The following is a 26,495-nucleotide window of genomic DNA, read 5'->3' as shown; positions in this document are numbered from 1 at the left end:
AAACACTATATACCCATAGTCAGTATAACACTATATACCCATAGTCAGTGTAACACTATATACCCATAGTCAGTAAGACACTATATACCCATAGTCAGTATAACACCATATACCCATAGTCAGTGTAACACTATATACCCATAGTCAGTATAACACTATATACCCATAGTCAGTATAACACTATATACCCATAGTCAGTATAACACTATATACCCATAGTCAGTAAGACACTATATACCCATAGTCAGTGTAACACTATATACCCATAGTCAGTGTAACACTATATACCCATAGTCAGTATAACACTATATACCCATAGTCAGTATAACACTATATACCCATAGTCAGTATAACACTATATACCCATAGTCAGTCAGTATAACACTATATAGCACCAGTGTAACACTATATACCAATAGTCAGTATAACACTATATACCCAGTCAGTGTAACAGTCATAACACTATATACCCATAGTCAGTGTAACACTATATACCCAGTCAGTATAGCACTATATACCCAGTCAGTGTAATACTATATACCCATAGTCAGTGTAACACTATATACCCATAGTCAGTGTAACACTATATACCCATAGTCAGTATAACACTATATACCCATAGTCAGAATGACACTATATACCCAGTCAGTCAGTCAGTATAACACTATATACCCAGTCAGTGTAACACTATATACCCATAGTCAGTGTAACACTATATACCCATAGTCAGTATAACACTATATACCCATAGTCAGTGTAACACTATATACCGAGTCAGTATAACACTATATACCCAGTCAGTGTAACACTATATACCCATAGTCAGTGTAACACTATATACCCATAGTCAGTGTAACACTATATACCCATAGTCAGTATAACACCATATACCCACTACATACCCATAGTCAGTATAACACTATATACCCATAGTCAGTATAACACTATATACCCATAGTCAGTATAACACTATATACCCATAGTCAGTATAACACCATATACCCATAGTCAGTGTAATACTATATACCCATAGTCAGTATAACACTATATACCCAGTCAGTGTAACAATGTATACCCATAGTCAGTGTAACACTATATACCCATAGTAAGTTACTATATACCCATAGTCAGTATAACACCATATACCCATAGTCAGTGTAACACTATATACCCATAGTCAGTATAACACTATATACCCAGTCAGTATAACACTATATACCCATAGTCAGTATAACACTATATACCCATAGTCAGTAAGACACTATATACCCATAGTCAGTGTAACACTATATACCCATCGTCAGTAAGACACTATATACCCATAGTCAGTATAACACTATATACCCATTGTCAGTAAGACACTATATACCTATAGTCAGTGTAACACTATATACCCATAGTCAGTAAGACACTATATACCCATAGTCAGTATAACACTATATACCCCCAGTATAACACTACATACCCATAGTCAGTATAACACTACATACCCATAGTCAGTATAACACCATATACCCATAGTCAGTGTAACACTATAACACTATATACCCAGTCAGTGTAACACTATATACCCATAGTCAGTATAACACTATATACCCAGTCAGTGTAACACTATATACCCATAGTCAGTGTAACACTATATACCCATAGTCAGTATAACACTATATACCCATAGTCAGTATAACACCATATACGCATAGTTAGTGTAACACTATATACCCATAGTCAGAATAACACTATATACCCATAGTCAGTGTAACACTATATACCCATAGTCAGTAAACACTATATACCCATAGTCACCCTATAGTCAGTATAACACTATATACCCATAGTCAGTATAACACCATATACCCATAGTCAGTGTAACACTATATACCCATAGTCAGTATAACACTATATACCCAGTCAGTGTAACAATGTATACCCATAGTCAGTATAACACTATATACCCATAGTCAGTAAGACACTATATACCCATAGTCAGTGTAACACTATATACCCATCGTCAGTAAGACACTATATACCCATAGTCAGTATAACACCATATACCCATAGTCAGTGTAACACTATATACCCATAGTCAGTATAACACTATATACCCAGTCAGTATAACACTATATACCCATAGTCAGTATAACACTATATACCCATAGTCAGTAAGACACTATATACCCATAGTCAGTGTAACACTAGTCAGTAAGACACTATATACCCATAGTCAGTATAACACTATATACCCATAGTTAGTATAACACTATATACCCATATCAGTAAGACACTATATACATAGTCAGTCAGTAGTAACACTATATACCCATAGTCAGTATAACACTATATACCCATAGCCAGTAAGACACTATATACCCATAGTCAGTATAACACTATATAGCACTATAGTCAGTGTAACACTATATACCAATAGTCAGTATAACACTATATACCCAGTCAGTGTAACACTATATACCCATAGTCAGTGTAACACTATATACCCATAGTCAGTGTAACACTATATACCCAGTCAGTATAGCACTATATACCCAGTCAGTGTAATACTATATACCCATAGTCAGTGTAACACTATATACCCATAGTCAGTGTAACACTATATACCCATAGTCAGTATAACACTATATACCCATAGTCAGAATGACACTATATACCCAGTCAGTGTAACACTATATACCCATAGTCAGTATAACACTATATACCCAGTCAGTCACTATATACCCATAGTCATAACACTATATACCCATAGTCAGTGTAACACTATATACCCAGTCAGTATAACACTACATACCCATAGTCAGTATAACACTACATACCCATAGTCAGTATAACACCATATACCCATAGTCAGTGTAACACTATATACCCATAGTCAGTATAACACTATATACCCAGTCAGTGTAACACTATATACCCATAGTCAGTATAACACTATATACCCAGTCAGTGTAACACTATATATCACCTATATACATAGTCAGTATAACACTATATACCCATAGTCAGTATAACACTATATACCTATAGTCAGTAAGACACTATATACCCATAGTCAGTGTAACACTATATACCCATAGTCAGTATAACACTATATACCTATAGTCAGTAAGACACTATATACCCATAGTCAGTGTAACACTATATACCCATAGTCAGTATAACACTATATACCCATAGTCAGTATAACACTATATACCCATAGTCAGTATAACACCATATACGCATAGTTAGTGTAACACTATATACCCATAGTCAGTATAACACTATATACCCAGTCAGTGTAACACTATATACCCATAGTCAGTATAACACTATATACCCATAGTCAGTATAACACCATATACCCATAGTTAGTGTAACACTATATACCCATAGTCAGTATAACACTATATACCCATAGTCAGTGTAACACTATATACCCATAGTCAGTAAGACACTATATACCCATAGTCAGTATAACACTATATACCCATAGTCAGTATAACACTATATACCCATAGTCAGTATAACACCATATACCCATAGTCAGTGTAACACTATATACCCATAGTCAGTATAACACTATATACCCAGTCAGTGTAACAATGTATACCCATAGTCAGTATAACACTATATACCCATAGTCAGTAAGACACTATATACCCATAGTCAGTGTAACACTATATACCCATCGTCAGTAAGACACTATATACCCATAGTCAGTATAACACCATATACCCATAGTCAGTGTAACACTATATACCCATAGTCAGTATAACACTATATACCCAGTCAGTATAACACTATATACCCATAGTCAGTATAACACTATATACCCATAGTCAGTAAGACACTATATACCCATAGTCAGTGTAACACTATATACCCATCGTCAGTAAGACACTATATACCCATAGTCAGTATAACACTATATACCCATAGTCAGTATAACACCATATACCCATAGTCAGTGTAACACTATATACCCATAGTCAGTATAACACTATATACCCAGTCAGTGTAACAATGTATACCCATAGTCAGTGTAACACTATATACCCATCGTCAGTAAGTTAGTATATACCCATAGTCAGTATAACACCATATACCCATAGTCAGTGTAACACTATATACCCATAGTCAGTATAACACTATATACCCAGTCAGTATAACACTATATACCCATAGTCAGTATAACACTATATACCCATAGTCAGTAAGACACTATATACCCATAGTCAGTGTAACACTATATACCCATCGTCAGTAAGACACTATATACCCATAGTCAGTATAACACTATATACCCATAGTTAGTATAACACTATATACCCATTGTCAGTAAGACACTATATACCCATAGTCAGTATAACACTATATACCCATAGCCAGTAAGACACTATATACCTATAGTCAGTGTAACACTATATACCCATAGTCAGTAAGACACTATATACCCATAGTCAGTGTAACACTATATACCCAGTCAGTATAACACTACATACCCATAGTCAGTATAACACTACATACCCATAGTCAGTATAACACCATATACCCATAGTCAGTGTAACACTATATACCCATAGTCAGTATAACACTATATACCCAGTCAGTGTAACACTATATACCCATAGTCAGTATAACACTATATACCCAGTCAGTGTAACACTATATACCCATAGTCAGTGTAACACTATATACCCATAGTCAGTATAACACTATATACCCATAGTCAGTATAACACTATATACCTATAGTCAGTAAGACACTATATACCCATAGTCAGTGTAACACTATATACCCATAGTCAGTATAACACTATATACCCATAGTCAGTATAACACTATATACCCATAGTCAGTATAACACCATATACGCATAGTTAGTGTAACACTATATACCCATAGTCAGTATAACACTATATACCCAGTCAGTGTAACACTATATACCCATAGTCAGTATAACACTATATACCCATAGTCAGTATAACACCATATACGCATAGTTAGTGTAACACTATATACCCATAGTCAGTATAACACTATATACCCATAGTCAGTGTAACACTATATACCCATAGTCAGTAAGACACTATATACCCATAGTCAGTATAACCTATAGTCAGTATAACACTATATACCCATAGTCAGTATAACACCATATACCCATAGTCAGTGTAACACTATATACCCATAGTCAGTATAACACTATATACCCAGTCAGTGTAACAATGTATACCCATAGTCAGTATAACACTATATACCCATAGTCAGTAAGACACTATATACCCATAGTCAGTATAACACCATATACCCATAGTCAGTGTAACACTATATACCCATAGTCAGTATAACACTATATACCCAGTCAGTATAACACTATATACCCATAGTCAGTATAACACTATATACCCATAGTCAGTAAGACACTATATACCCATAGTCAGTGTAACACTATATACCCATCGTCAGTAAGACACTATATACCCATAGTCAGTATAACACTATATACCCATAGTTAGTATAACACTATATACCCATTGTCAGTAAGACACTATATACCCATAGTCAGTATAACACTATATACCCATAGCCAGTAAGACACTATATACCCATAGTCAGTATAACACTACATACCCATAGTCAGTATAACACTATATACCCAGTCAGTGTAACACTATATACCCATAGTCAGTGTAACACTATATACCCATAGTCAGTATAACACTATATACCCATAGTCAGTGTAACACTATATACCCAGTCAGTATAACACTATATACCCATAGTCAGTATAACACTATATACCCATAGTCAGTATAACACCATATACCCATAGTCAGTGTAACACTATATACCCATAGTCAGTATAACACTATATACCCATAGTCAGTATAACACTATATACCCATAGTCAGTATAACACTATATACCCATAGTCAGTAAGACACTATATACCCATAGTCAGTGTAACACTATATACCCATCGTCAGTAAGACACTATATACCCATAGTCAGTATAACACTATATACCCATAGTTAGTATAACACTATATACCCATTGTCAGTAAGACACTATATACCCATAGTCAGTATAACACTATATACCCATAGCCAGTAAGACACTATATACCCATAGTCAGTATAACACTATATACCCATAGTCAGTATAACACTATATACCCATAGTCAGTATAACACTATATAGCACTATAGTCAGTGTAACACTATATACCAATAGTCAGTATAACACTATATACCCAGTCAGTGTAACACTATATACCCATAGTCAGTGTAACACTATATACCCATAGTCAGTGTAACACTATATACCCAGTCAGTATAGCACTATATACCCAGTCAGTGTAACACTATATACCCATAGTCAGTGTAACACTATATACCCATAGTCAGTGTAACACTATATACCCATAGTCAGTATAACACTATATACCCATAGTCAGAATGACACTATATACCCAGTCAGTGTAACACTATATACCCATAGTCAGTATAACACTATATACCCAGTCAGTGTAACACTATATACCCATAGTCAGTGTAACACTATATACCCATAGTCAGTGTAACACTATATACCCAGTCAGTATAACACTACATACCCATAGTCAGTATAACACTACATACCCATAGTCAGTATAACACCATATACCCATAGTCAGTGTAACACTATATACCCATAGTCAGTATAACACTATATACCCAGTCAGTGTAACACTATATACCCATAGTCAGTATAACACTATATACCCAGTCAGTGTAACACTATATACCCATAGTCAGTGTAACACTATATACCCATAGTCAGTATAACACTATATACCCATAGTCAGTATAACACTATATACCTATAGTCAGTAAGACACTATATACCCATAGTCAGTGTAACACTATATACCCATAGTCAGTATAACACTATATACCTATAGTCAGTAAGACACTATATACCCATAGTCAGTGTAACACTATATACCCATAGTCAGTATAACACTATATACCCATAGTCAGTATAACACTATATACCCATAGTCAGTATAACACCATATACGCATAGTTAGTGTAACACTATATACCCATAGTCAGTATAACACTATATACCCAGTCAGTGTAACACTATATACCCATAGTCAGTATAACACTATATACCCATAGTCAGTATAACACCATATACGCATAGTTAGTGTAACACTATATACCCATAGTCAGTATAACACTATATACCCATAGTCAGTGTAACACTATATACCCATAGTCAGTAAGACACTATATACCCATAGTCAGTATAACACTATATACCCATAGTCAGTATAACACTATATACCCATAGTCAGTATAACACCATATACCCATAGTCAGTGTAACACTATATACCCATAGTCAGTATAACACTATATACCCAGTCAGTGTAACAATGTATACCCATAGTCAGTATAACACTATATACCCATAGTCAGTAAGACACTATATACCCATAGTCAGTGTAACACTATATACCCATCGTCAGTAAGACACTATATACCCATAGTCAGTATAACACCATATACCCATAGTCAGTGTAACACTATATACCCATAGTCAGTATAACACTATATACCCAGTCAGTATAACACTATATACCCATAGTCAGTATAACACTATATACCCATAGTCAGTAAGACACTATATACCCATAGTCAGTGTAACACTATATACCCATCGTCAGTAAGACACTATATACCCATAGTCAGTATAACACTATATACCCATAGTCAGTATAACACCATATACCCATAGTCAGTGTAACACTATATACCCATAGTCAGTATAACACTATATACCCAGTCAGTGTAACAATGTATACCCATAGTCAGTGTAACACTATATACCCATCGTCAGTAAGTTAGTATATACCCATAGTCAGTATAACACCATATACCCATAGTCAGTGTAACACTATATACCCATAGTCAGTATAACACTATATACCCAGTCAGTATAACACTATATACCCATAGTCAGTATAACACTATATACCCATAGTCAGTAAGACACTATATACCCATAGTCAGTGTAACACTATATACCCATCGTCAGTAAGACACTATATACCCATAGTCAGTATAACACTATATACCCATAGTTAGTATAACACTATATACCCATTGTCAGTAAGACACTATATACCCATAGTCAGTATAACACTATATACCCATAGCCAGTAAGACACTATATACCTATAGTCAGTGTAACACTATATACCCATAGTCAGTAAGACACTATATACCCATAGTCAGTGTAACACTATATACCCAGTCAGTATAACACTACATACCCATAGTCAGTATAACACTACATACCCATAGTCAGTATAACACCATATACCCATAGTCAGTGTAACACTATATACCCATAGTCAGTATAACACTATATACCCAGTCAGTGTAACACTATATACCCATAGTCAGTATAACACTATATACCCAGTCAGTGTAACACTATATACCCATAGTCAGTGTAACACTATATACCCATAGTCAGTATAACACTATATACCCATAGTCAGTATAACACTATATACCTATAGTCAGTAAGACACTATATACCCATAGTCAGTGTAACACTATATACCCATAGTCAGTATAACACTATATACCCATAGTCAGTATAACACTATATACCCATAGTCAGTATAACACCATATACGCATAGTTAGTGTAACACTATATACCCATAGTCAGTATAACACTATATACCCAGTCAGTGTAACACTATATACCCATAGTCAGTATAACACTATATACCCATAGTCAGTATAACACCATATACGCATAGTTAGTGTAACACTATATACCCATAGTCAGTATAACACTATATACCCATAGTCAGTGTAACACTATATACCCATAGTCAGTAAGACACTATATACCCATAGTCAGTATAACACTATATACCCATAGTCAGTATAACACTATATACCCATAGTCAGTATAACACCATATACCCATAGTCAGTGTAACACTATATACCCATAGTCAGTATAACACTATATACCCAGTCAGTGTAACAATGTATACCCATAGTCAGTATAACACTATATACCCATAGTCAGTAAGACACTATATACCCATAGTCAGTATAACACCATATACCCATAGTCAGTGTAACACTATATACCCATAGTCAGTATAACACTATATACCCAGTCAGTATAACACTATATACCCATAGTCAGTATAACACTATATACCCATAGTCAGTAAGACACTATATACCCATAGTCAGTGTAACACTATATACCCATAGTCAGTAAGACACTATATACCCATAGTCAGTATAACACTATATACCCATAGTTAGTATAACACTATATACCCATTGTCAGTAAGACACTATATACCCATAGTCAGTATAACACTATATACCCATAGCCAGTAAGACACTATATACCCATAGTCAGTATAACACTACATACCCATAGTCAGTATAACACTATATACCCAGTCAGTGTAACACTATATACCCATAGTCAGTGTAACACTATATACCCATAGTCAGTATAACACTATATACCCATAGTCAGTGTAACACTATATACCCAGTCAGTATAACACTATATACCCATAGTCAGTATAACACTATATACCCATAGTCAGTATAACACCATATACCCATAGTCAGTGTAACACTATATACCCATAGTCAGTATAACACTATATACCCATAGTCAGTATAACACTATATACCCAGTCAGTGTAACACTATATACCCATAGTCAGTATAACACTATATACCTATAGTCAGTATAACACCATATACCCATAGTCAGTGTAACACTATATACCCATAGTCAGTATAACACTATATACCCATAGTCAGTATAACACTATATACCCATAGTCAGTATAACACCATATACCCATAGTCAGTGTAACACTATATACCCATAGTCAGTATAACACTATATACCCATAGTCAGTATAACACCATATACCCATAGTCAGTGTAACACTATATACCCAGTCAGTGTAACACTGTATACCCATAGTCAGTATAACACTATATACCCATAGTCAGTATAACACTATATACCCATAGTCAGTAAGACACTATATACCCATACTCAGTTTAACACTATATACCCATAGTCAGTAAGACACTATATACCCATAGTCAGTATAACACTATATACCCATAGTCAGTAAGACACTATATACCCATAGTCAGTGTAACACTATATACCCATCGTCAGTAAGACACTATATACCCATAGACAGTATAGCACTATATACCCATAGTTAGTATAACACTATATACCCATAGTCAGTATAACACTATATACCCATAGTCAGTATAACACTATATACCCATAGTTAGTATAACACTATATACCCATAGCCAGTATGACACTATATTCCCATAGTCAGTGTAACACTATATACCCATAGTCAGTAAGACACTATATACCCATAGTCAGTATAACACCATATACCCATAGTCAGTGTAACACTATATACCCATAGTCAGTAAGACACTATATACCCATAGTCAGTATAACACTATATACCCATAGTCAGTAAGACACTATATACCCATAGTCAGTAAGACACTATATACCCATAGTCAGTAAGGCACTATATACCCATAGTCAGTAAGACACTATATACCCATAGTCAGTATACCACTATGTACCCAGTCAGTGTAACACTATATACCCATAGTCAGTGTAACACTATATACCCATAGTCAGTGTAAAACTATATACCCATAGTCAGTATAACACTATATATCCATAGTCAGTGTAACACTATATACCCATAGTCAGTATAACACTATATAATATTTCCGCCCACAAGTACAGTCAGTACTGCTACACTACCTCCAACTGTGCAGAAAAGCCCAACCCTGTATCCATACATTTCTGTAGGCTTCTTACCCTGAGGCTCTGCAGTTCCTTGTCCTTCTCCTGGCGCAGAGCAGCTAGCTGCTCCGAGTACTGACGTGACAGCTCCTCTGTCTTAAACTGAATGATGCTACTGCTGCACTGACCGGCCAGCTGGATGAAAACAGATGCAGAGAGAGACAAGTTAGTTAAGGAAGTTGGTGCTATGAGAATAATTCTACAGTCAGAAACAATAGTTAAGTAATCATGGGCAGGAAGAATTGGTGAGAGTTTATTCTAGCTCTGAAGTGAGGGTTAGAGTCAGAGATGGAGTGTAAAGTTAGAGTACCTTCTGTTTGAGCATCTTGTTCTCGTTCTCCAGGGCTCGGTAGTTGCCCTCCAGTTCTCTGATGCGGAACTCCCTGCCTGAGTCTGTACTTTGGCTGCTCAGGATCTGAGTCTCTAGGGTGCGCTGGCTGGAGCTGCTCTCCTTCAGAGATATCTATATGGATGGATGGACAGAGTTGCTCACACATATACTGTATACACACATTGCACTAACATACAGTGCAGAGGAGGTGTACACACAGGCAAACCCACACAAGCAACACACAGTGGAAGACACACACAAACAAACTCCCCCAACACACACCTGTAGCTGTCTGTTGTTCTCTCGTACAGCCTCTAGGAGGCGGTCATACTGCTCAGCCTGGTCAGCCTTGAAGCTTAAGTCTCTCTCCAGGGTCTCCTTCTCACTCTCCAGACGCTGGGAGAACAGAGACCAACGTGTTTTTTGTTGTCGTGAAGATAGTAACATTAGTACTTTCAAAAAAGTTATACTTTAAGGAAAATGGTTTTATACATTTGTACATTTTAATGTTTAGCTCACAGAATTTAATTTAAAAGTAACAGCGTCCCCTGTCAGTCATCTAGCGCAGTGGTTCCAAACCAGGGGTACCTCTGGGGATACTTGGCCTATCCATAGGGGGTACTTGAGAAGACCCATGACACCAAAGGCTTACTGGTAAAATACTCTGTGAGGGGGAACTTCAGGGGTACTCCGGGTAGAGCAAAAAAACAGTTGGTGGTACAGTAACCGAAAAAGGATGGGAACCACCGATTCTAGTGCATTTATAAATCATTAACAGAGACAGACGCAGTAATACTCTGTAAGACTACCTACATGTATATTTCAATGGGACAGTTTAGAAAAGAGCCATTAGAGGCTACTTTAGGGGCCCACGCCCCAGGTCTTACCCTCAGGTCCTCTGACATGTGGATCAGCTCCTCCCTCAGGCTGCTGAAGGTGGTCAGCAGGAGACGCATTGTCTTGTCAGCTGTCATACGGGTCTGAGAGAGCAGGAGAGAGAGGGAGAGGAGGTCAGAGAAGATATGTGAGAAAAACAAGCGTGACAGGAGAGAGTGATTAATAGAGGGAAACACAGCGAGGGAATGTTCTGGGAGAACACTGTTAAACAGCCAATAGAAACAGGTGTTACCTGCAGCAGGTAACGGATCTGCTGTTTGGTCAGTTCAGATGCTCCTTTGGGGATCAAGTCCTCGATGTCCTCTCTCTCCATCTGGACAAATACACACACACACGTTTAGTCTTTCATGTTTCGAATGGTTACCTTCTTCTAAAGAGCACTTTGAGCGCCTAGTGAGAAAATGAAGTTACTAACAAAACCATTGTGCTTTTCCCTACTGCATTCAAAAAGTATTCAGATTCCTTCCCTTTTTACAAGTTTTGTTACGTTACAGGCTAATTTGAAATGGATCAAATAATAGCACATTTAAAATCATTTAAAAAACAGAAATACCTTATTTACATAAGTATTCAGACCCTTTGCTATAAGACTCAAAGTTGACCTCCATAATTCTTAAAAGGTAGAAGTTTAGAACCACCAAGACTCTTAGCGCTAGCCGCCCGGCCAAACTGAGCAATCGGGGGAGAAGGGCCTTGGTCAGCGAGGTGACCAAGAACCCGATGGTCGCTCTGACAGAGCTCCAGAGTTCCTCTGTGGAGATGGGAGAACATTCCAGAAGGACAACCATCTCTGCAGCACTCTACCAATCAGGCCTTTACGGTAGAGTGGCCAAACGGAAGCCACTCCTCAGTAAAAGGCACGACAGCCCACTTCTAGTTTCCCGAAAGGGCACCTAAAGGACTCTCAGACCATGAGAAACAAGATTCTCTGGTCTGATGAAACCAAGATGGAACTCTTTGGCCTGAATGCCAAGCGTCACGTCTGGAGGAAATCTGCCACCATCCCTATGGTGGTGGCAGCATCATGCTGTGGGGATGTTTTTCAGCGGCACGAACTGGGAGACTAGTCAGGATCGAGGGAAAGATGAATGCAGCAAAGTACAGAAAGAACCTTGATGAAAAGCTGCTCCAGAGCGCTCACGACCTCAGACTGAGGCGAAGGTTCACCTTCCAACAGGGCAACGACCCTAAGCACACAGCGAAGACAACGCAGGAGTGGCTTCTGAACAAGTCTCTGAATGTCCTTGTGTGGCCCAGCCAGAGCCTGGACTTGAACCAGATCTAACATCTCTGGAGAGACCTGAAAATAGCTGTGCAGTGACGCTCCCCATCCAACCTGACAGAGCTTGAGAGGATCTGCAGAGAATGGGAAAAGCTCCCCAAATACAGGTGTGCCAAGCTTGTAGCGTCATACCAAAGAAGACTCAAGGCTGAAATCGTTGCTAAAGGTGCTTCAACAAAGTAAAGGTTCTGAATACTGATGTAAATGTCATATTTATTTTTAAAATATTTTTTTTATACATTTGCACACCAAAACTCTAAACCTGTTTTTACTTTGTCATTATGGGGTATTGTTTGTAGATTGATGAGAGAATAAGGCTGTAACGTGGTCTGAATACTTTCAGAATGCACTGTAACTGTTTAAACCGGACGGTACAAGACTTATATGATGTACTGTGTAAAAGCATCATGGTAGCCGCCTCTCCCTCCCTGCTGTACCTTGTAGTCGTTGCTGGGGTCCAGGAGGTGTTTCCTGGGAGAGAGATGGAAAGGTAAACACTGAAGAACATGACAGGTCATGAGGCACGCACACACACACACACACACAGTCTAATTCTAATCAGACTGGTCTATAAATCATTGCTGTGTCTCTACACAGGTTCACATGGATGCAGGACAGGGAAACAGAGGGGTGTGTTTGCTCAGTGAATCACAGGTACTATGAGTAAACAGAGTCTAGAGAAAGAGAGAGGTCTGACTGACAGTTGTAATTAAGGGACTCCTTGGGAAACATTGTTGCTGAGCAGATTATCCCCAAAAACATTAGGGAGTTGTGCATTCCACAGCGTTACTGTACATATTATATGGCCTAGCTAGTGAATCAAGAAAGTTTATGTAAAATGTGTTGACTCTGACTACTAGAGCATGTTCTTTAATGGCACCAGGAGCGTTATATTCCACCAATACTGTAGTCTCTATGGGTTACAGAGTAGCAGTGCCTGCACCTCAAACCTCATCCAGTATTTTATGACCTAACCTGACAAACCTCATACAGTATTTTATGATCTAGCATGACAAACCTCATACAGTATTTTATGATCTAGCCTGACAAACCTCATCCAGTATTTTATGACCTAACCTGACAAACCTCATCCAGTATTTTATGATCTAGCATGACAAACCTCATACAGTATTTTATGACCTAACCTGACAAACCTCATACAGTATTTTATGATCTAGCATGACAAACCTCATACAGTATTTTATGATCTAGCATGACAAACCTCATACAGTATTTTATGATCTAGCCTGACAAACCTCATCCAGTATTTTATGACCTAACATGTCAAACCTCATACAGTATTTTATGACCTAACCTGACAAACCTCATCCAGTATTTTATGATCTAGCATGACAAACCTCATACAGTATTTTATGATCTAGCATGACAAACCTCATACAGTATTTTATGATCTAGCCTGACAAACCTCATACAGTATTTTATGATCTAACCTGACAAACCTCATACAGTATTTTATGATCTAACCTGACAAACCTCATACAGTATTTTATGATCTAGCATGACAAATTGAATTAGAGCAAGTGTGACATTCTGAACCAAGTGTGAAACTGAGGTGAGGAGAGCCAGAGCTAACACTGATTATTTAAATACTCAACCAGCACCCGAAACTACCCCTACAGTTTAGAAGGAGATGGAGTTACAGTACTTTCTCCCTTTGGTTTCTGTCTTGCTTCCTTATTGTTTTTCTTAGTATGTTATGTTTTATGACTGGTGCTGGAGGAAAAACAAAGCTATACCAAAGCTATAAGCCATACACATTAATAAGGCTTTATGTTGAAAAACCTAAACCCACCGTCCGCGTATCTTGGCCACGTGTTCTGAGATACACGTGTGGATGTCACAGTTCTTCCTATAAACCTCCGCCAGCAGCTCTCCAAAGAAACGTGTGTCCATCTTCACCAGTGGTTGTACCTCCCTCACCTTGCACTTTATCTTCACCTGAGACACGTTCTCTATCACCCTCTCCACCACCCTCTCCTCCACACTGGCCTCTTCTACCTCCTGAGGAAAAAGAGAGGGAAAAAGTTCAATCTTACACATCAATCTATCACAAGCAAAAGAGAGAGACATCTACAATCATTGAATCAATTACCCGAAAGTCGGTTTCCTACAATACAACACATGCAACTGTTCCTTGCCCCAAAAATACAGATTGAATCATATAATTTTCGGTATGGTAAAACATTTTCAGTGTAAACTTAAATGACTAAAACTAGATATAAAGCATGTAGAAAAGATAATAGGACAATATATTATTTAATAAGTACATTTTGGGGAACTACGACTCACCAAAATAAAAACTAGACAGTCAGGGAGAATCTATAATGCAAAAAATGGCATGGCATGGGGCCACAATTGATTTTGCTATAATGTTTGTGTCACTCAGATCACATAAGAACACGGCATGAGCCACTGCAAAATGTGTAGAATGGTACATTTTCTCTCAGCTAAATGGGAAAATGTGTAGAATTGCAGGAAATTAGCTTTGAAAATGCAATTATTCTCTCAGCCCCATGACAAAATGAATAGAATTGCAGGAAACTATCTTTAAAATGTTCTTTCCGCCCCCAAACTATGTAGAATTGCATGCTTTAAAACCGCAAAATGTTGTCTCTGCGGCCAGAGGGCCTCTAAAAGAACTCTGCTACCCGATCCAAGCTCGACGGGCCCCGACGTTATACATCGGGTTAGGACCGGGTATAGCCTGTTTTTCATCAATAACTAAAGTACGGGTAGTGTTCGGGTATCACCAAATTGATCACTAACATTTTGAAGCTGAGCCATTTGCTTAGAGTGACCAAAAGTAGCTTACTGCTCTCTCAGGTCTCTTTGGTCGTTGAGCAGAGCCAGAGATACTTTTGAGGAGATGGGAAACTCTATTGGAATCATATTAATAGTACTCAGACAAAGCAGAGTGCATGCAGAGCGAGCTGACCGTGCGCAGGGAGCGATCAAGTGAGACAGAGAGGAGCAGATAACGGATTTACTCAAATTTAGCAGAAGCAATTTGGCTTGGGTAGGGTAGGGCCTGAACGTCACGGGCATGGGTAGGGCTCGGCCTTAAAATTCATGCCTGTGCAGGGCTCTAGCCCTTAAAAAACATTTACGCTAATTTGACAACAGCTGTATCCCTTCTAGCCATGACCCTTTTTTGTGCTATAAGCCTTTTTTATGGTTCTTCATAGAACCATTATTGAGAATGGTTCTATAAAGAACCGTTCTTAATCTCAAAGGTTCTACAAAGAACATTTTGAGGAAACAGGGTTTTTCTTCTGGTAGCGATATTAAAATTCCATAGGTGTTAATTCACAAGTTGAATGAGGTATGCTAGCCTGGAACAGCTGGGCGTCCCTGAGGAGAGAATTAAGAACCACTGATTTTGTCAACAGTCCTCAACTGACACAAGGCCTTAAAGGAGTCTTTCAAAAGACCATAACTAACCGTAGCCATATTTAATATGTAAAGACAAAACACAACAGATTAGATAAACTGGAATGACTCTCTCACTCACAGTTGCACAAAAAGAGCTGTGAGCAAACCACACCGCAAAATATTAGAATGAGCCGCCGCCCCTACATTTTACAGGTCAGTACAGGAAGAACCATTATGCTCTCACAACACTGGCTCAGTTTCCACTTCATCCACTCAGAGATAGGGTTGGTTCAGCGACTGGATCCTGGTGCCTCATAATGGCTGGCTGTCCTATATCAGGACAATCAATAGATAGGGCCCGTCTATTGTAGGCAATAGCTTAATAGCTGCCGCAGTCATCCCCCTCTTCAAAGGGGGAGACACTCTAGACCCAAACTGCTACAGACCTATATCTATCCTATCCTGCCTTTCTAAGGTCTTCGAAAGAAAAGTTAACAAACAGATCACCGACCATTAAGAATCCCGCCGTACCTTCTCCGCTATGCAATATGGTTTCCGAGCTGGTCATGGGTGCACCTCAGCCACACTCAAGGTCCTAAATTATATCATAACCGCCATTGATAAGATACAATATTGTGCAGCTGTATTCATCGACCTGGCCAAGGCTTTTGACTCTGTCAATCACCACATTCTTATCAGCAGACTCAACAGCCTTGGTTTCTCAAATGACTGCCTCGCCTGGTTCACCAACTACTTCTCAGACAGAGTTCAGTGTGTCAAATCGGAGGGCCTGTTGTCCAGACCTCTGGCAGTCTCTATGGGGGTGCCACAGGGTTCAATCCTCAGGCTGACTCTTTTCTCTGTATACATCAATGGTGTTGCTCTTGCTGCTGGTGATTCTCTGATCCACCTCTACGCAGACAACACCATTCTGTATACTTCTGGCCCTTCTTTGGATGCTGTGTTAACTAACCTCCAGACGAGCTTCAATGCCATACAACTCTCCTTCCATGGCCTCCAACTGCTCTTAAATGCAAGCAAAACTAAATGCATGCTCAACCGATCGCTGCCCACACCTACCTACCCGTCCAGCATCACTACTCTGGACGGTTCTGACTTAGAATATGTGGACAACGACAAATACCTAGGTGTCTGGTTAGACTGTAAACTCTCCTTCCAGACTCACATGAAGCATCTCCAATCCAAAATTACATCTAGAATCGGCTTCCTATTTCGCAACAAAGCATCCTTCACCCATGCTGCCAAACATACCCGAGTAAAACTGACTAACCTACCAATCCTTGACTTAAATAGCCTCCAACACTATACTCAGCAAATTGGATGCGGTCTATCACAGTGCCATCTGTTTTGTCACCAAAGCCCCATATACTACCCAACACTGCGACCTGTATGCTCTCATTGGCTGGCCCTCGCTTCATATCCGTCGCCAAACCCACTGGCTCCAGGTCATCTATAAGTCTTTGCTAGATAAAGCCCTGCCTTATCTCAGCTCACTGGTCACCATAGAGGCACCCACCCGCAGCACTCACTCCAGCAGGTATATTTCACTGGTCACCCCCAAAGCCAATTCCTCCTTCGGCCACCTTTCCTTCCAGTTCTCTGCTGACAATGACTGAAACGAACTGCAAAAATCACTGTAGCTGGAGACTCATATCTCCCTCACTAGCTTTAAGCACCAGCTGTCAGAGCAGCTCACAGATCACGGCACCTGTACATAGCCCATCTGTAAATAGCCCATCCAACTACCTCATCACCATATTGTTATTTATTTTATTTTGCTCCTTTGCACCCCAGTATCGCTACTTGCACATCTTCTGCACATCTATCACCCCAGTGTTTAATTTGCCATGCTTTAATAATTTCGCCACTCTGGCCTATTTATTGCTTCCCCTCCTTATCCTACCTCATTTGCACATACTGTACATAGACTTTCTCTATTGTATTATTGACTGTATGTTTGTTTATTCCATGTGTAACTCTGTGTTTTTGTTTGTGTCGCACTGCTTTGCTTTATCTTGGCCAGGTCGCAGTTGTAAATGAGAACTTGTTCTCAACTATCCTACCTGGTTAAATAAAGGTGAAATAAAACAATAATAATAATCATTTTACGTTGAAAACGTCAGAGAAAAAGAATGGGCTGTAGAAAGAGTCTCAGATATCCCTTGATGTAATCTTGGCTAATTCACAAATCTAGAAATCGGATGTTTATGTTTTTGGCCTGATCTGATCAGAGTTTCAGTCTGGTTGAGAGAAGATAGTGTTCTCTGTCTGATCTCTTCCTCCATATCAAATGTCAAACCATGGTAGGTGTGGTGGAACTGCACAGCAGCCAGTCAGGCCAGATTCCAAAGGGGAGACTGAGCCAATAGGAAGCTATGGTTTTCAGCTGGTTAGGTTTATGTTCACACGTAAAGCACGCACACACACTGGTATGTTTGAGTGCAAATGAGAATCGGGTAATTACCGCTCCCCCTTAGATTTATTCAACCTTTTACTGAAATGTTTTTTAGCTAGTATCTATTATCAATGTTCCTAACCCTGACATTTATTCTGAATGCAGGTTGCCAGTGTATAAATATCCCAATGGTTGGAAGTCTTAACTCTGGCAGGATTCCAATAGGAATTATATGTCACTTTGCAAGCCAGCGCAATGTGACTTGAAGGTCTGATGTGGCCTGTAAACCTGTAGGTCCCTAACACCACTGTGTTGTGGTAAAACATGGCAATCAAAGTAAGGCATTATAAAATATCTAACGTATTGTGGTTAAAAGTTTATATATATATATATATATAAACTCAGCAAAAAAAGAAACGTCCTCTCACTGTCAACTGCGTTTATTTTCAGCAAACTTAACAGGTGTAAATATTGGTATGAACATAAGAATTGAACAAGTTCCACAGACATGTGACCAGCTGCATTAAGTACTGCAGTGCATCTCCTCCTCTCACAGTTCTTGCTGTGAGATGTTACCCCACTCTTCCACCAAGGCACCTGCAAGTTCCCGGACATTTCTGGGGGGAATGGCTCTAGCCCTCACCCTCCGATACAACAGGTCCCAGACGTGCTCAATGGGATTGAGATCCGGGCTCTTTGCTGGTCTTGGCAGAACACTGACATTCCTGTCTTGCAGTTAATCATGCACAGAATGAGCAGTATTGCTGGTGGCATTGTCATGCTGGAGGGTCATGTCAGGCTGAGCCTGCAGGAAGGGTACCACATGAGGGAGGAGGATGTCTTCCCTGTAACGCACAGCGTTGAGATTGCCTGCAATGACAACAAGCTCAGTCCGATGATGCTGTGACACACCGCCCCAGACCATGATGGACCCTCCACCTCCAAATCGATTCCGCTCCAGAGTACAGGCCTCGGGGGTAACGCTCATTCCTTCAACGATAAACGCGGATCCGACCATCACCCCTGGTGAGACAAAACCGCGACTCATCAGTGAAGAGCACTTTTTGCCAGTCCTGTCTGGTCCAGCGACGGTGGGTTTGTGCCCATAGGCGACGTTGTTGCCGGTAATGTCTGGTGAGGACCTGCCTAACAACAGGCCTACAAGCCCTCAGTACAGCCTCTCTCAGCCTATTGCAAACAGTCTGGGCACTAATGGAGGGATTGTGCATTCCTGGCGTAACTTGGGCAGTTGTTGTTGCCATCCGGTACCTGTCCCACAGGTTGTTCGGATGTACAGATCCTGTGCAGGTGTTGTTACACGAAGTCTGCCACTGCGAGGATGATCAGCTGTCTGTCTCCCTGTAGCTCTGTCTTATGCGTCTCACAGGACGGACATAGCAATTTATTGCCCTGGCCACATCTGCAGTCCTCATACCTCCTTGCAGCATGCCTAAGGCACATTCACGCAGGTGAGCAGGGACCCTGGGCACCTTTCTTCTGGTGTTTTCAGAGTCAGTATAAAGGCATCTTTACTGTCCTAAGTTTTCATAACTGTGACCTTAATTGCCTACCGTCTGTAAGCTGTTAATGTCTTAACGACCGTTCCATAGGTGCATGTTCCTTAATTGTTTATGGTTCATTGAACAAGAATGGGAAACAGTGTTTAAACCCTTTACAATGAAGATCTGTGATGTTCTTTGGATTTTTACGAATTATCTTTGAAAGACAGGGTCCTGAAAAAGGGACGTTTCTTTTTTTGCTGAGTTTATATATACATACACACAGTTGTGGAAGGCTACCCGAAATGTTTGACCCAAGTTAAACAATTTAAAGGTGCCACGACTTCCACCGAGGTCTGTCCCTCTCCTTGTTCGGGCGGCGTTCGGCGGTCGACATCAACGGTCTTCTAGCCATCGCCGATCCACCTTTCATTTTCCATTTGTTTTGTCTTGTTTTCCCGCACACCTGGTTTGCATTCCCTCATTACTCGTCGTGCATATAACCCTCTGTTTCTCCCCATGTCTGTGTGTGGAATTGCTATATGTAAATGTATGTGTACTCCAGGCTGGTTAGCGCCGGGTTATTTTCTATGTACCGTGTTTTGTTCGCCTCAAAACAGGGCTCCGTTTGCTACCCATTTCTGCTCTCCTGCGCCTGACTTTCCTGCAGCCAGTTACACACTCCTTTACAAAAGGCAATGCTACCAAATACTAATTGAGTGTATGTAAAATTCTGATCCATTCGGAATGTGATGACACAAATAAAAGCTGAAATAAATAATTATCTCAACTATTATTCTGACATTTCACATTCTAAAAATGAAGTGGTGATCCTAACTGACCTAAGACTGGGAATTTTTACGAGGATTAAATGTCAGTAATTGTGAAAAACTGAGTTTAAATGTATTTGGCTAAGGTGTATGTAAACCTCTGACTTCAACTGTATATACACACAGTACCAGTCAAAAGTTTGGACACACCTATTCATTGGAGGGTTTTTCTTTACTTAAAAACTTGTTTTTCTATATTGTAGAATAATAGTGAAGACATCAAAACTATGAAATAACACATGGAATCATGTAGTAATAGTGTTATATTTTAGATTATTCAAAGTAGCCACCCTATGCCTTGATGACAGCTTTGCACACTCTTGACATTCTCTCAACCAGCTTCACGAGGTAGTCACCTGGAATGGTTTTCAATTAACAGGTGTGCCTTGTTAAGCGTTAATTTGTGGAACTTATTTCCTGTCCTTTGGTCTGATTAGTCCAAATTTGCATTCTGCAGTGATACGCCATCCCATCCGGTTTGTGCTTAGTGTGACTATCATTTGTTTTTCAACAAGACAATGACTCAAAACACACCTCCAGGCTGTGTAAGGGTTATTTGACCAAGAAGGGGAGTGATGGAGTGCTGCATCAGATGACCTGGCCTCCACAATCACACAGCCTCAACCCAATTGAGATGGTTTGGGGTGAGTCGGACCGCAGAGTGAAGGAAAAGCAGCCAACAAGTGCTCAGCATATGTGGGAACTCCTTCACGACTGTTGGAAAAGCATTCCAGGTGACTACCTCATGAAGCTGGTTGAGAGAATGCAAAGCTGTCATTAAGGCAAAGTGTGGCTACTTTAAAGAATCTAAAATATTTAAAAAATGATTTGTTTAACTCTTTTTTGGTTACTACATGATTCCATATGTGTTATTTCATAGTTTTGATGTCTTCACTATTATTCTACAATGTAGAAAATATAACATTTTCCTACTGTAGAAACTCACTTTGTGAAGTCCACAGGAATGAAAATGAATGAATTCAACAAGCATGTCTCACTAATGTCACTAATAAACATAGTCATGGGTTGTAACTGTACAATTCACTCGAATTGGCAAGACACGCTGGGAAATTATATTGGGGGAGTGGCTTAGTGGGGGTGTGACTTTCAAGAAGTGTTATACCAGTTTAAGTGGTCTATGGTTATATTCATTAAAGTTTTAGCATGTCTACTGCCAGTTCTAAAGTATTTACAGTATAAGCACTTACATAAGAGCATGTGGCAATAAAGACCTGTAAATATTTTTGTAAATGTCCATTACCCAACCTTGTCAAGAGATATGAACCTCTTGGTGTAAGCAAGGGGGGTTCAACGCAATATTAAAAATACTATATGAGGTGTTATTGCATAACACTGAAAGTGTTCATTGCCTAACATTAACAAAGTGTAACATTGTCAGCACAAAGCACACTGTTAATTTAACACTCAAAAGTGTGGACCAGCATAGACACCGGCCCAGGGTTAAATTTAACATGGTCAAACACTGGATAATTTGCTGTGCAATTTTCTGGATTCAGGTTCACTGAAACATCGTTTTAAGCTTTGTTTAACTTTTAACAGTTACAGCTGATTTCAGGATTTGTATATCGAGTCGCTCTACTTAAATGTTTGTCATCTGATGTATTTGTTTCAGTCTGAATTGTTTAATCGAACGCCAGCTCCTGATATTAGGGCATAAAAAGCTATATCCTGTCCCGAGCTTGTTTCCCCTTGTCACGTTCTGACCTTAATTTCCTTTGTTTTGTATTTATTTAGTATGGTCAGGGCGTGAGATGGGTGGGTTGTCTATGTTTGTTTTTCTAGGTTTTGGGAATTTCTATGTTTCGGCCTAGTATGGTTCTCAATCAGAGGCAGGTGTCATTAGTTGTCTCTGATTGAGAATCATACTTAGGTAGCCTGGGTTTCACTGTGTGTTTGTGGGTGATTGTTTCCGTGTCTGTGTTTCTTCGCCACATGGTACTGTTTCGGTTTTGTTCACGTTTATTGTTTTGTATTCATTGAGTGTTCAGTTCATGTTTTTAAATAAACAACCATGGACACTTACCACGCCGCATCTTGGTCCGATCCTTGCTACACCTCCTCTTCAGACGAAGAGGAGGAAAACCTTTACACCCCTGTTTTTTACTGGCTGAACAATGATAGTTTTCATCCCACATTGCCAAACGTCATAAAAACTGCACCCTCAACTTCATAACTCCTTTGCTAGTTATTCAATCATATAACTAAGACATTTGCTGGAAAGAAACCTGAAAATGATTTGTTTTGTTGAATAGTCATGACTGGTTCATGCTATTTCGTGTGTCGTAAGACAAAGGTGGCGAAGAATATCATTGCTATTTAACGCGGGTCCAAATTCAGTTTTGGGATCCACCGGCATCATTGGACGTTTCTGACAGGTCCTGGAACTGTAAAAACGGGCAGCCTCTCCCCGCTTGGTCCGATGGTATATGTAGTGATTTAGCCAACACAGCCAGATATGTACACAGTCTTGTGTACCCTTAGCCATTTTTAAACTGACTATAGTATTTATTGATTAAATCTGACTTCATTAGTATAATGAGTAATCAAAGAATGTCACAAGTTCATTGACACAAGAAAACTTGAGAAAAAAGCAACTATAGAGCGCCAATGGCTACATTGAATGGCAAAATTACTTCTGGACAGAAAGGGTCCACGGAGCTCCTCCTCACTGCTCTATAATACTGTAATAATACTGTCACCCTCTATTTCCCATTCTCTCTCCCCTACCCTTTCTGTCATAACATCTCAGATATTAGCACCATGTCGGACGCTAACCTTTGGGCTTCTGAGTGGCGCAGCGGTCGAAGGAACTGCATCTCAGTGCTAGAGGCATCACTACAGACCCTGGTTCAATTCCAGGCTGTATCACAACCGGCTGTGATTGGGAGTCCCATAGGGCGGCGCACAATTGTCCCAGCGTCGTCCGGGTTAGGGTTTGTCATTGTGAATAAGAATTTGTTCTTAACTGACTTGCCTTGTTAAATAAAGGTTAAATAAATAAATCCAATATATTATTATGACATATACTGTACTATGTGATGAGTGACAAGGCTTTATTAATAAGGGGCTTTTTAATGTGGAGAGATAAGTGATAGTTTGGCTTATTCGCTCCAGCCTGCACGGCTGTGTTTTGGGTGTAATCACCCGTGTGGAGGGAGAGTGTCCTTTAACCCCGCCTGGCTCCTGGTTGGGTGTGTCTGATATGGAAACATTCCAGGGATTCTTCCAGTGAAAGAGAGGTAGTTGGTAGAGGTTATGGTGACAGGCTTGGCCCTAAAGCTGGCTGCCACTCAACCGGTTTGGAGAACAGAGCAACACCTGAGGCAAGAAACAACATGCTCTGTAAACACTTTATGCTGCTGCCCCTCCATAGCACGGAGTTAAACTTATATGGATACAACTGAACTGGGCATGCATAACTAAGTTCAAGCACAATGGTGAGGTTAGCTAAACCCGGAGTGAAACTTCTCTATATCTATACAAATACACATAGGTTACCAGACTGTAAGGTCAAGATACACTTTGAGTCAAACCTAAATATTTTAATTTGATAACCCTGTTGTAGGAGAACTTCATGCAATGCTTGTTTATATGTGTAGTGTATTTGAGGTTTAAAAAGGCTTCTGAAGTTTGTAAATTCCACTTTGAGACTTGATTTTCCCTTATGGAAAATGTCCATATAATCCACATAAAAATGCACATTTCCTGTTACTGCAGGATCATTTTTCAGCTCTAGCAAACTGGCTTAAAATAAGATCCCACATTTGTATCTGTTTCCATATAGTTATATGGTACCAGTCAAAAGTTTGGACACACTTACTCATTCAAGGGTTTTTCTTTATATTTACTATTGTATACATTGTAGAATAATAGTGAAGACATCAAAACTATGAAATAACATATGGAATAACCAAAAAAAGTGTTAAATTAAGTTGCCACCCTTTGCCTTGATGACAGTTTTGCACACTCTTTGTTACAGCTGTCGTCGGAAGGAGACCAAGGTGCAGCGTGGTAGGCGTACATTTGTCTTTTATTAAAAATGACACCAAAAAACAACCAAATATAAACAAATGTAAAGTTCTGCAGGGCTAACAGCAACTGTGCAAAAACAAGATCCCACAACAGAAAGTGGGAAAAAGGGCTGCCTAAGTATGATTCCCAATCAGAGACAACGATAGACAGCTGCCTCTGATTGGGAACAATACTCGGCCAAAAACAAAGAAATAGACAACATAGAATGCCCACCCCAAATCACACCCTGACCTAACTAAATAGAGAAATAAAACGGCTCTCTAAGGTCAGGGCATGACAGGGCGTGACCCCTGTCATGACCCCTGTCTCTAAGGTTAGGGCGTGACCCACCAAAGGTGAGGACTCCAGGCCACAAACGTGAACCTATAGGGGAGGGTCCGGTGGGGATCTACCCTCGGTGGCGGCTCCGGTTCGGGACGTAGCCCCCGCTCCCTACGCTGATCCCTCCGCCTCTGTGCAACCGGACCATGGATCGTCGCCGGAGACTCTGAACTGGGAACCACCGCTGGAGGCTCCGGACTGCAGATCGTTGCCGGAGGATCTGGACTGGGAACCCCCGCTGGAGGCTCTGGATTGCAGCTCGTCGCTGAAGACTCCGTACTGCGGACCGTCGCTGGAGGCTCTGGACTGCGAACTGTCGCTGGAGGCTCCGGACTGGGGACCGTCATTGCAGGCTCCTTGCCATGGATCATCACCACAGGCTCCAGGCCATGGATCATCACTGGAGGCTTCGTGTCATGGATTACCACTAGAGGCTCCAGGCTATGGATTATCACTGGAGGCTTAGTGCCATGGATCATCACTGGAGGCTTCGTGCCATGGATTATCACTGGAGGCTTCGGGCCATGGATCATCACTGGAGGCTTCATACGTGGAGCCGGAACAGGTC

General features: G+C 39.9%; 1 protein-coding gene across 2 annotated transcripts in view; it reads right to left on the bottom strand.

Moving 5' to 3' along the window:
- The window catches only part of pof1b (POF1B actin binding protein), an 80,026-nt gene that overhangs the window by 39,954 nt on the left and 13,577 nt on the right, over positions 1–26,495 (bottom strand). For both annotated transcript variants that reach the window (XM_065007361.1, XM_065007362.1), the window contains exons 3-9: positions 15,229–15,437; positions 13,853–13,886; positions 12,366–12,446; positions 12,124–12,216; positions 11,519–11,632; positions 11,216–11,368; positions 10,921–11,040 (exon numbers count right to left, since the gene is read on the bottom strand). In XM_065007361.1, the coding sequence (XP_064863433.1) occupies positions 10,921–11,040; positions 11,216–11,368; positions 11,519–11,632; positions 12,124–12,216; positions 12,366–12,446; positions 13,853–13,886; positions 15,229–15,437 (804 nt within the window). The remainder of the gene's footprint in view (positions 1–10,920; positions 11,041–11,215; positions 11,369–11,518; positions 11,633–12,123; positions 12,217–12,365; positions 12,447–13,852; positions 13,887–15,228; positions 15,438–26,495) is intronic.

The sequence above is a fragment of the Oncorhynchus nerka genome, linkage group LG22, assembly GCF_034236695.1.
Source record: "Oncorhynchus nerka isolate Pitt River linkage group LG22, Oner_Uvic_2.0, whole genome shotgun sequence".
NCBI classification, from domain to species: domain Eukaryota; kingdom Metazoa; phylum Chordata; class Actinopteri; order Salmoniformes; family Salmonidae; genus Oncorhynchus; species Oncorhynchus nerka.
Note: the sequence above shows the minus strand (reverse complement) of the source record. Positions and strands in the feature narration are given on the sequence as shown.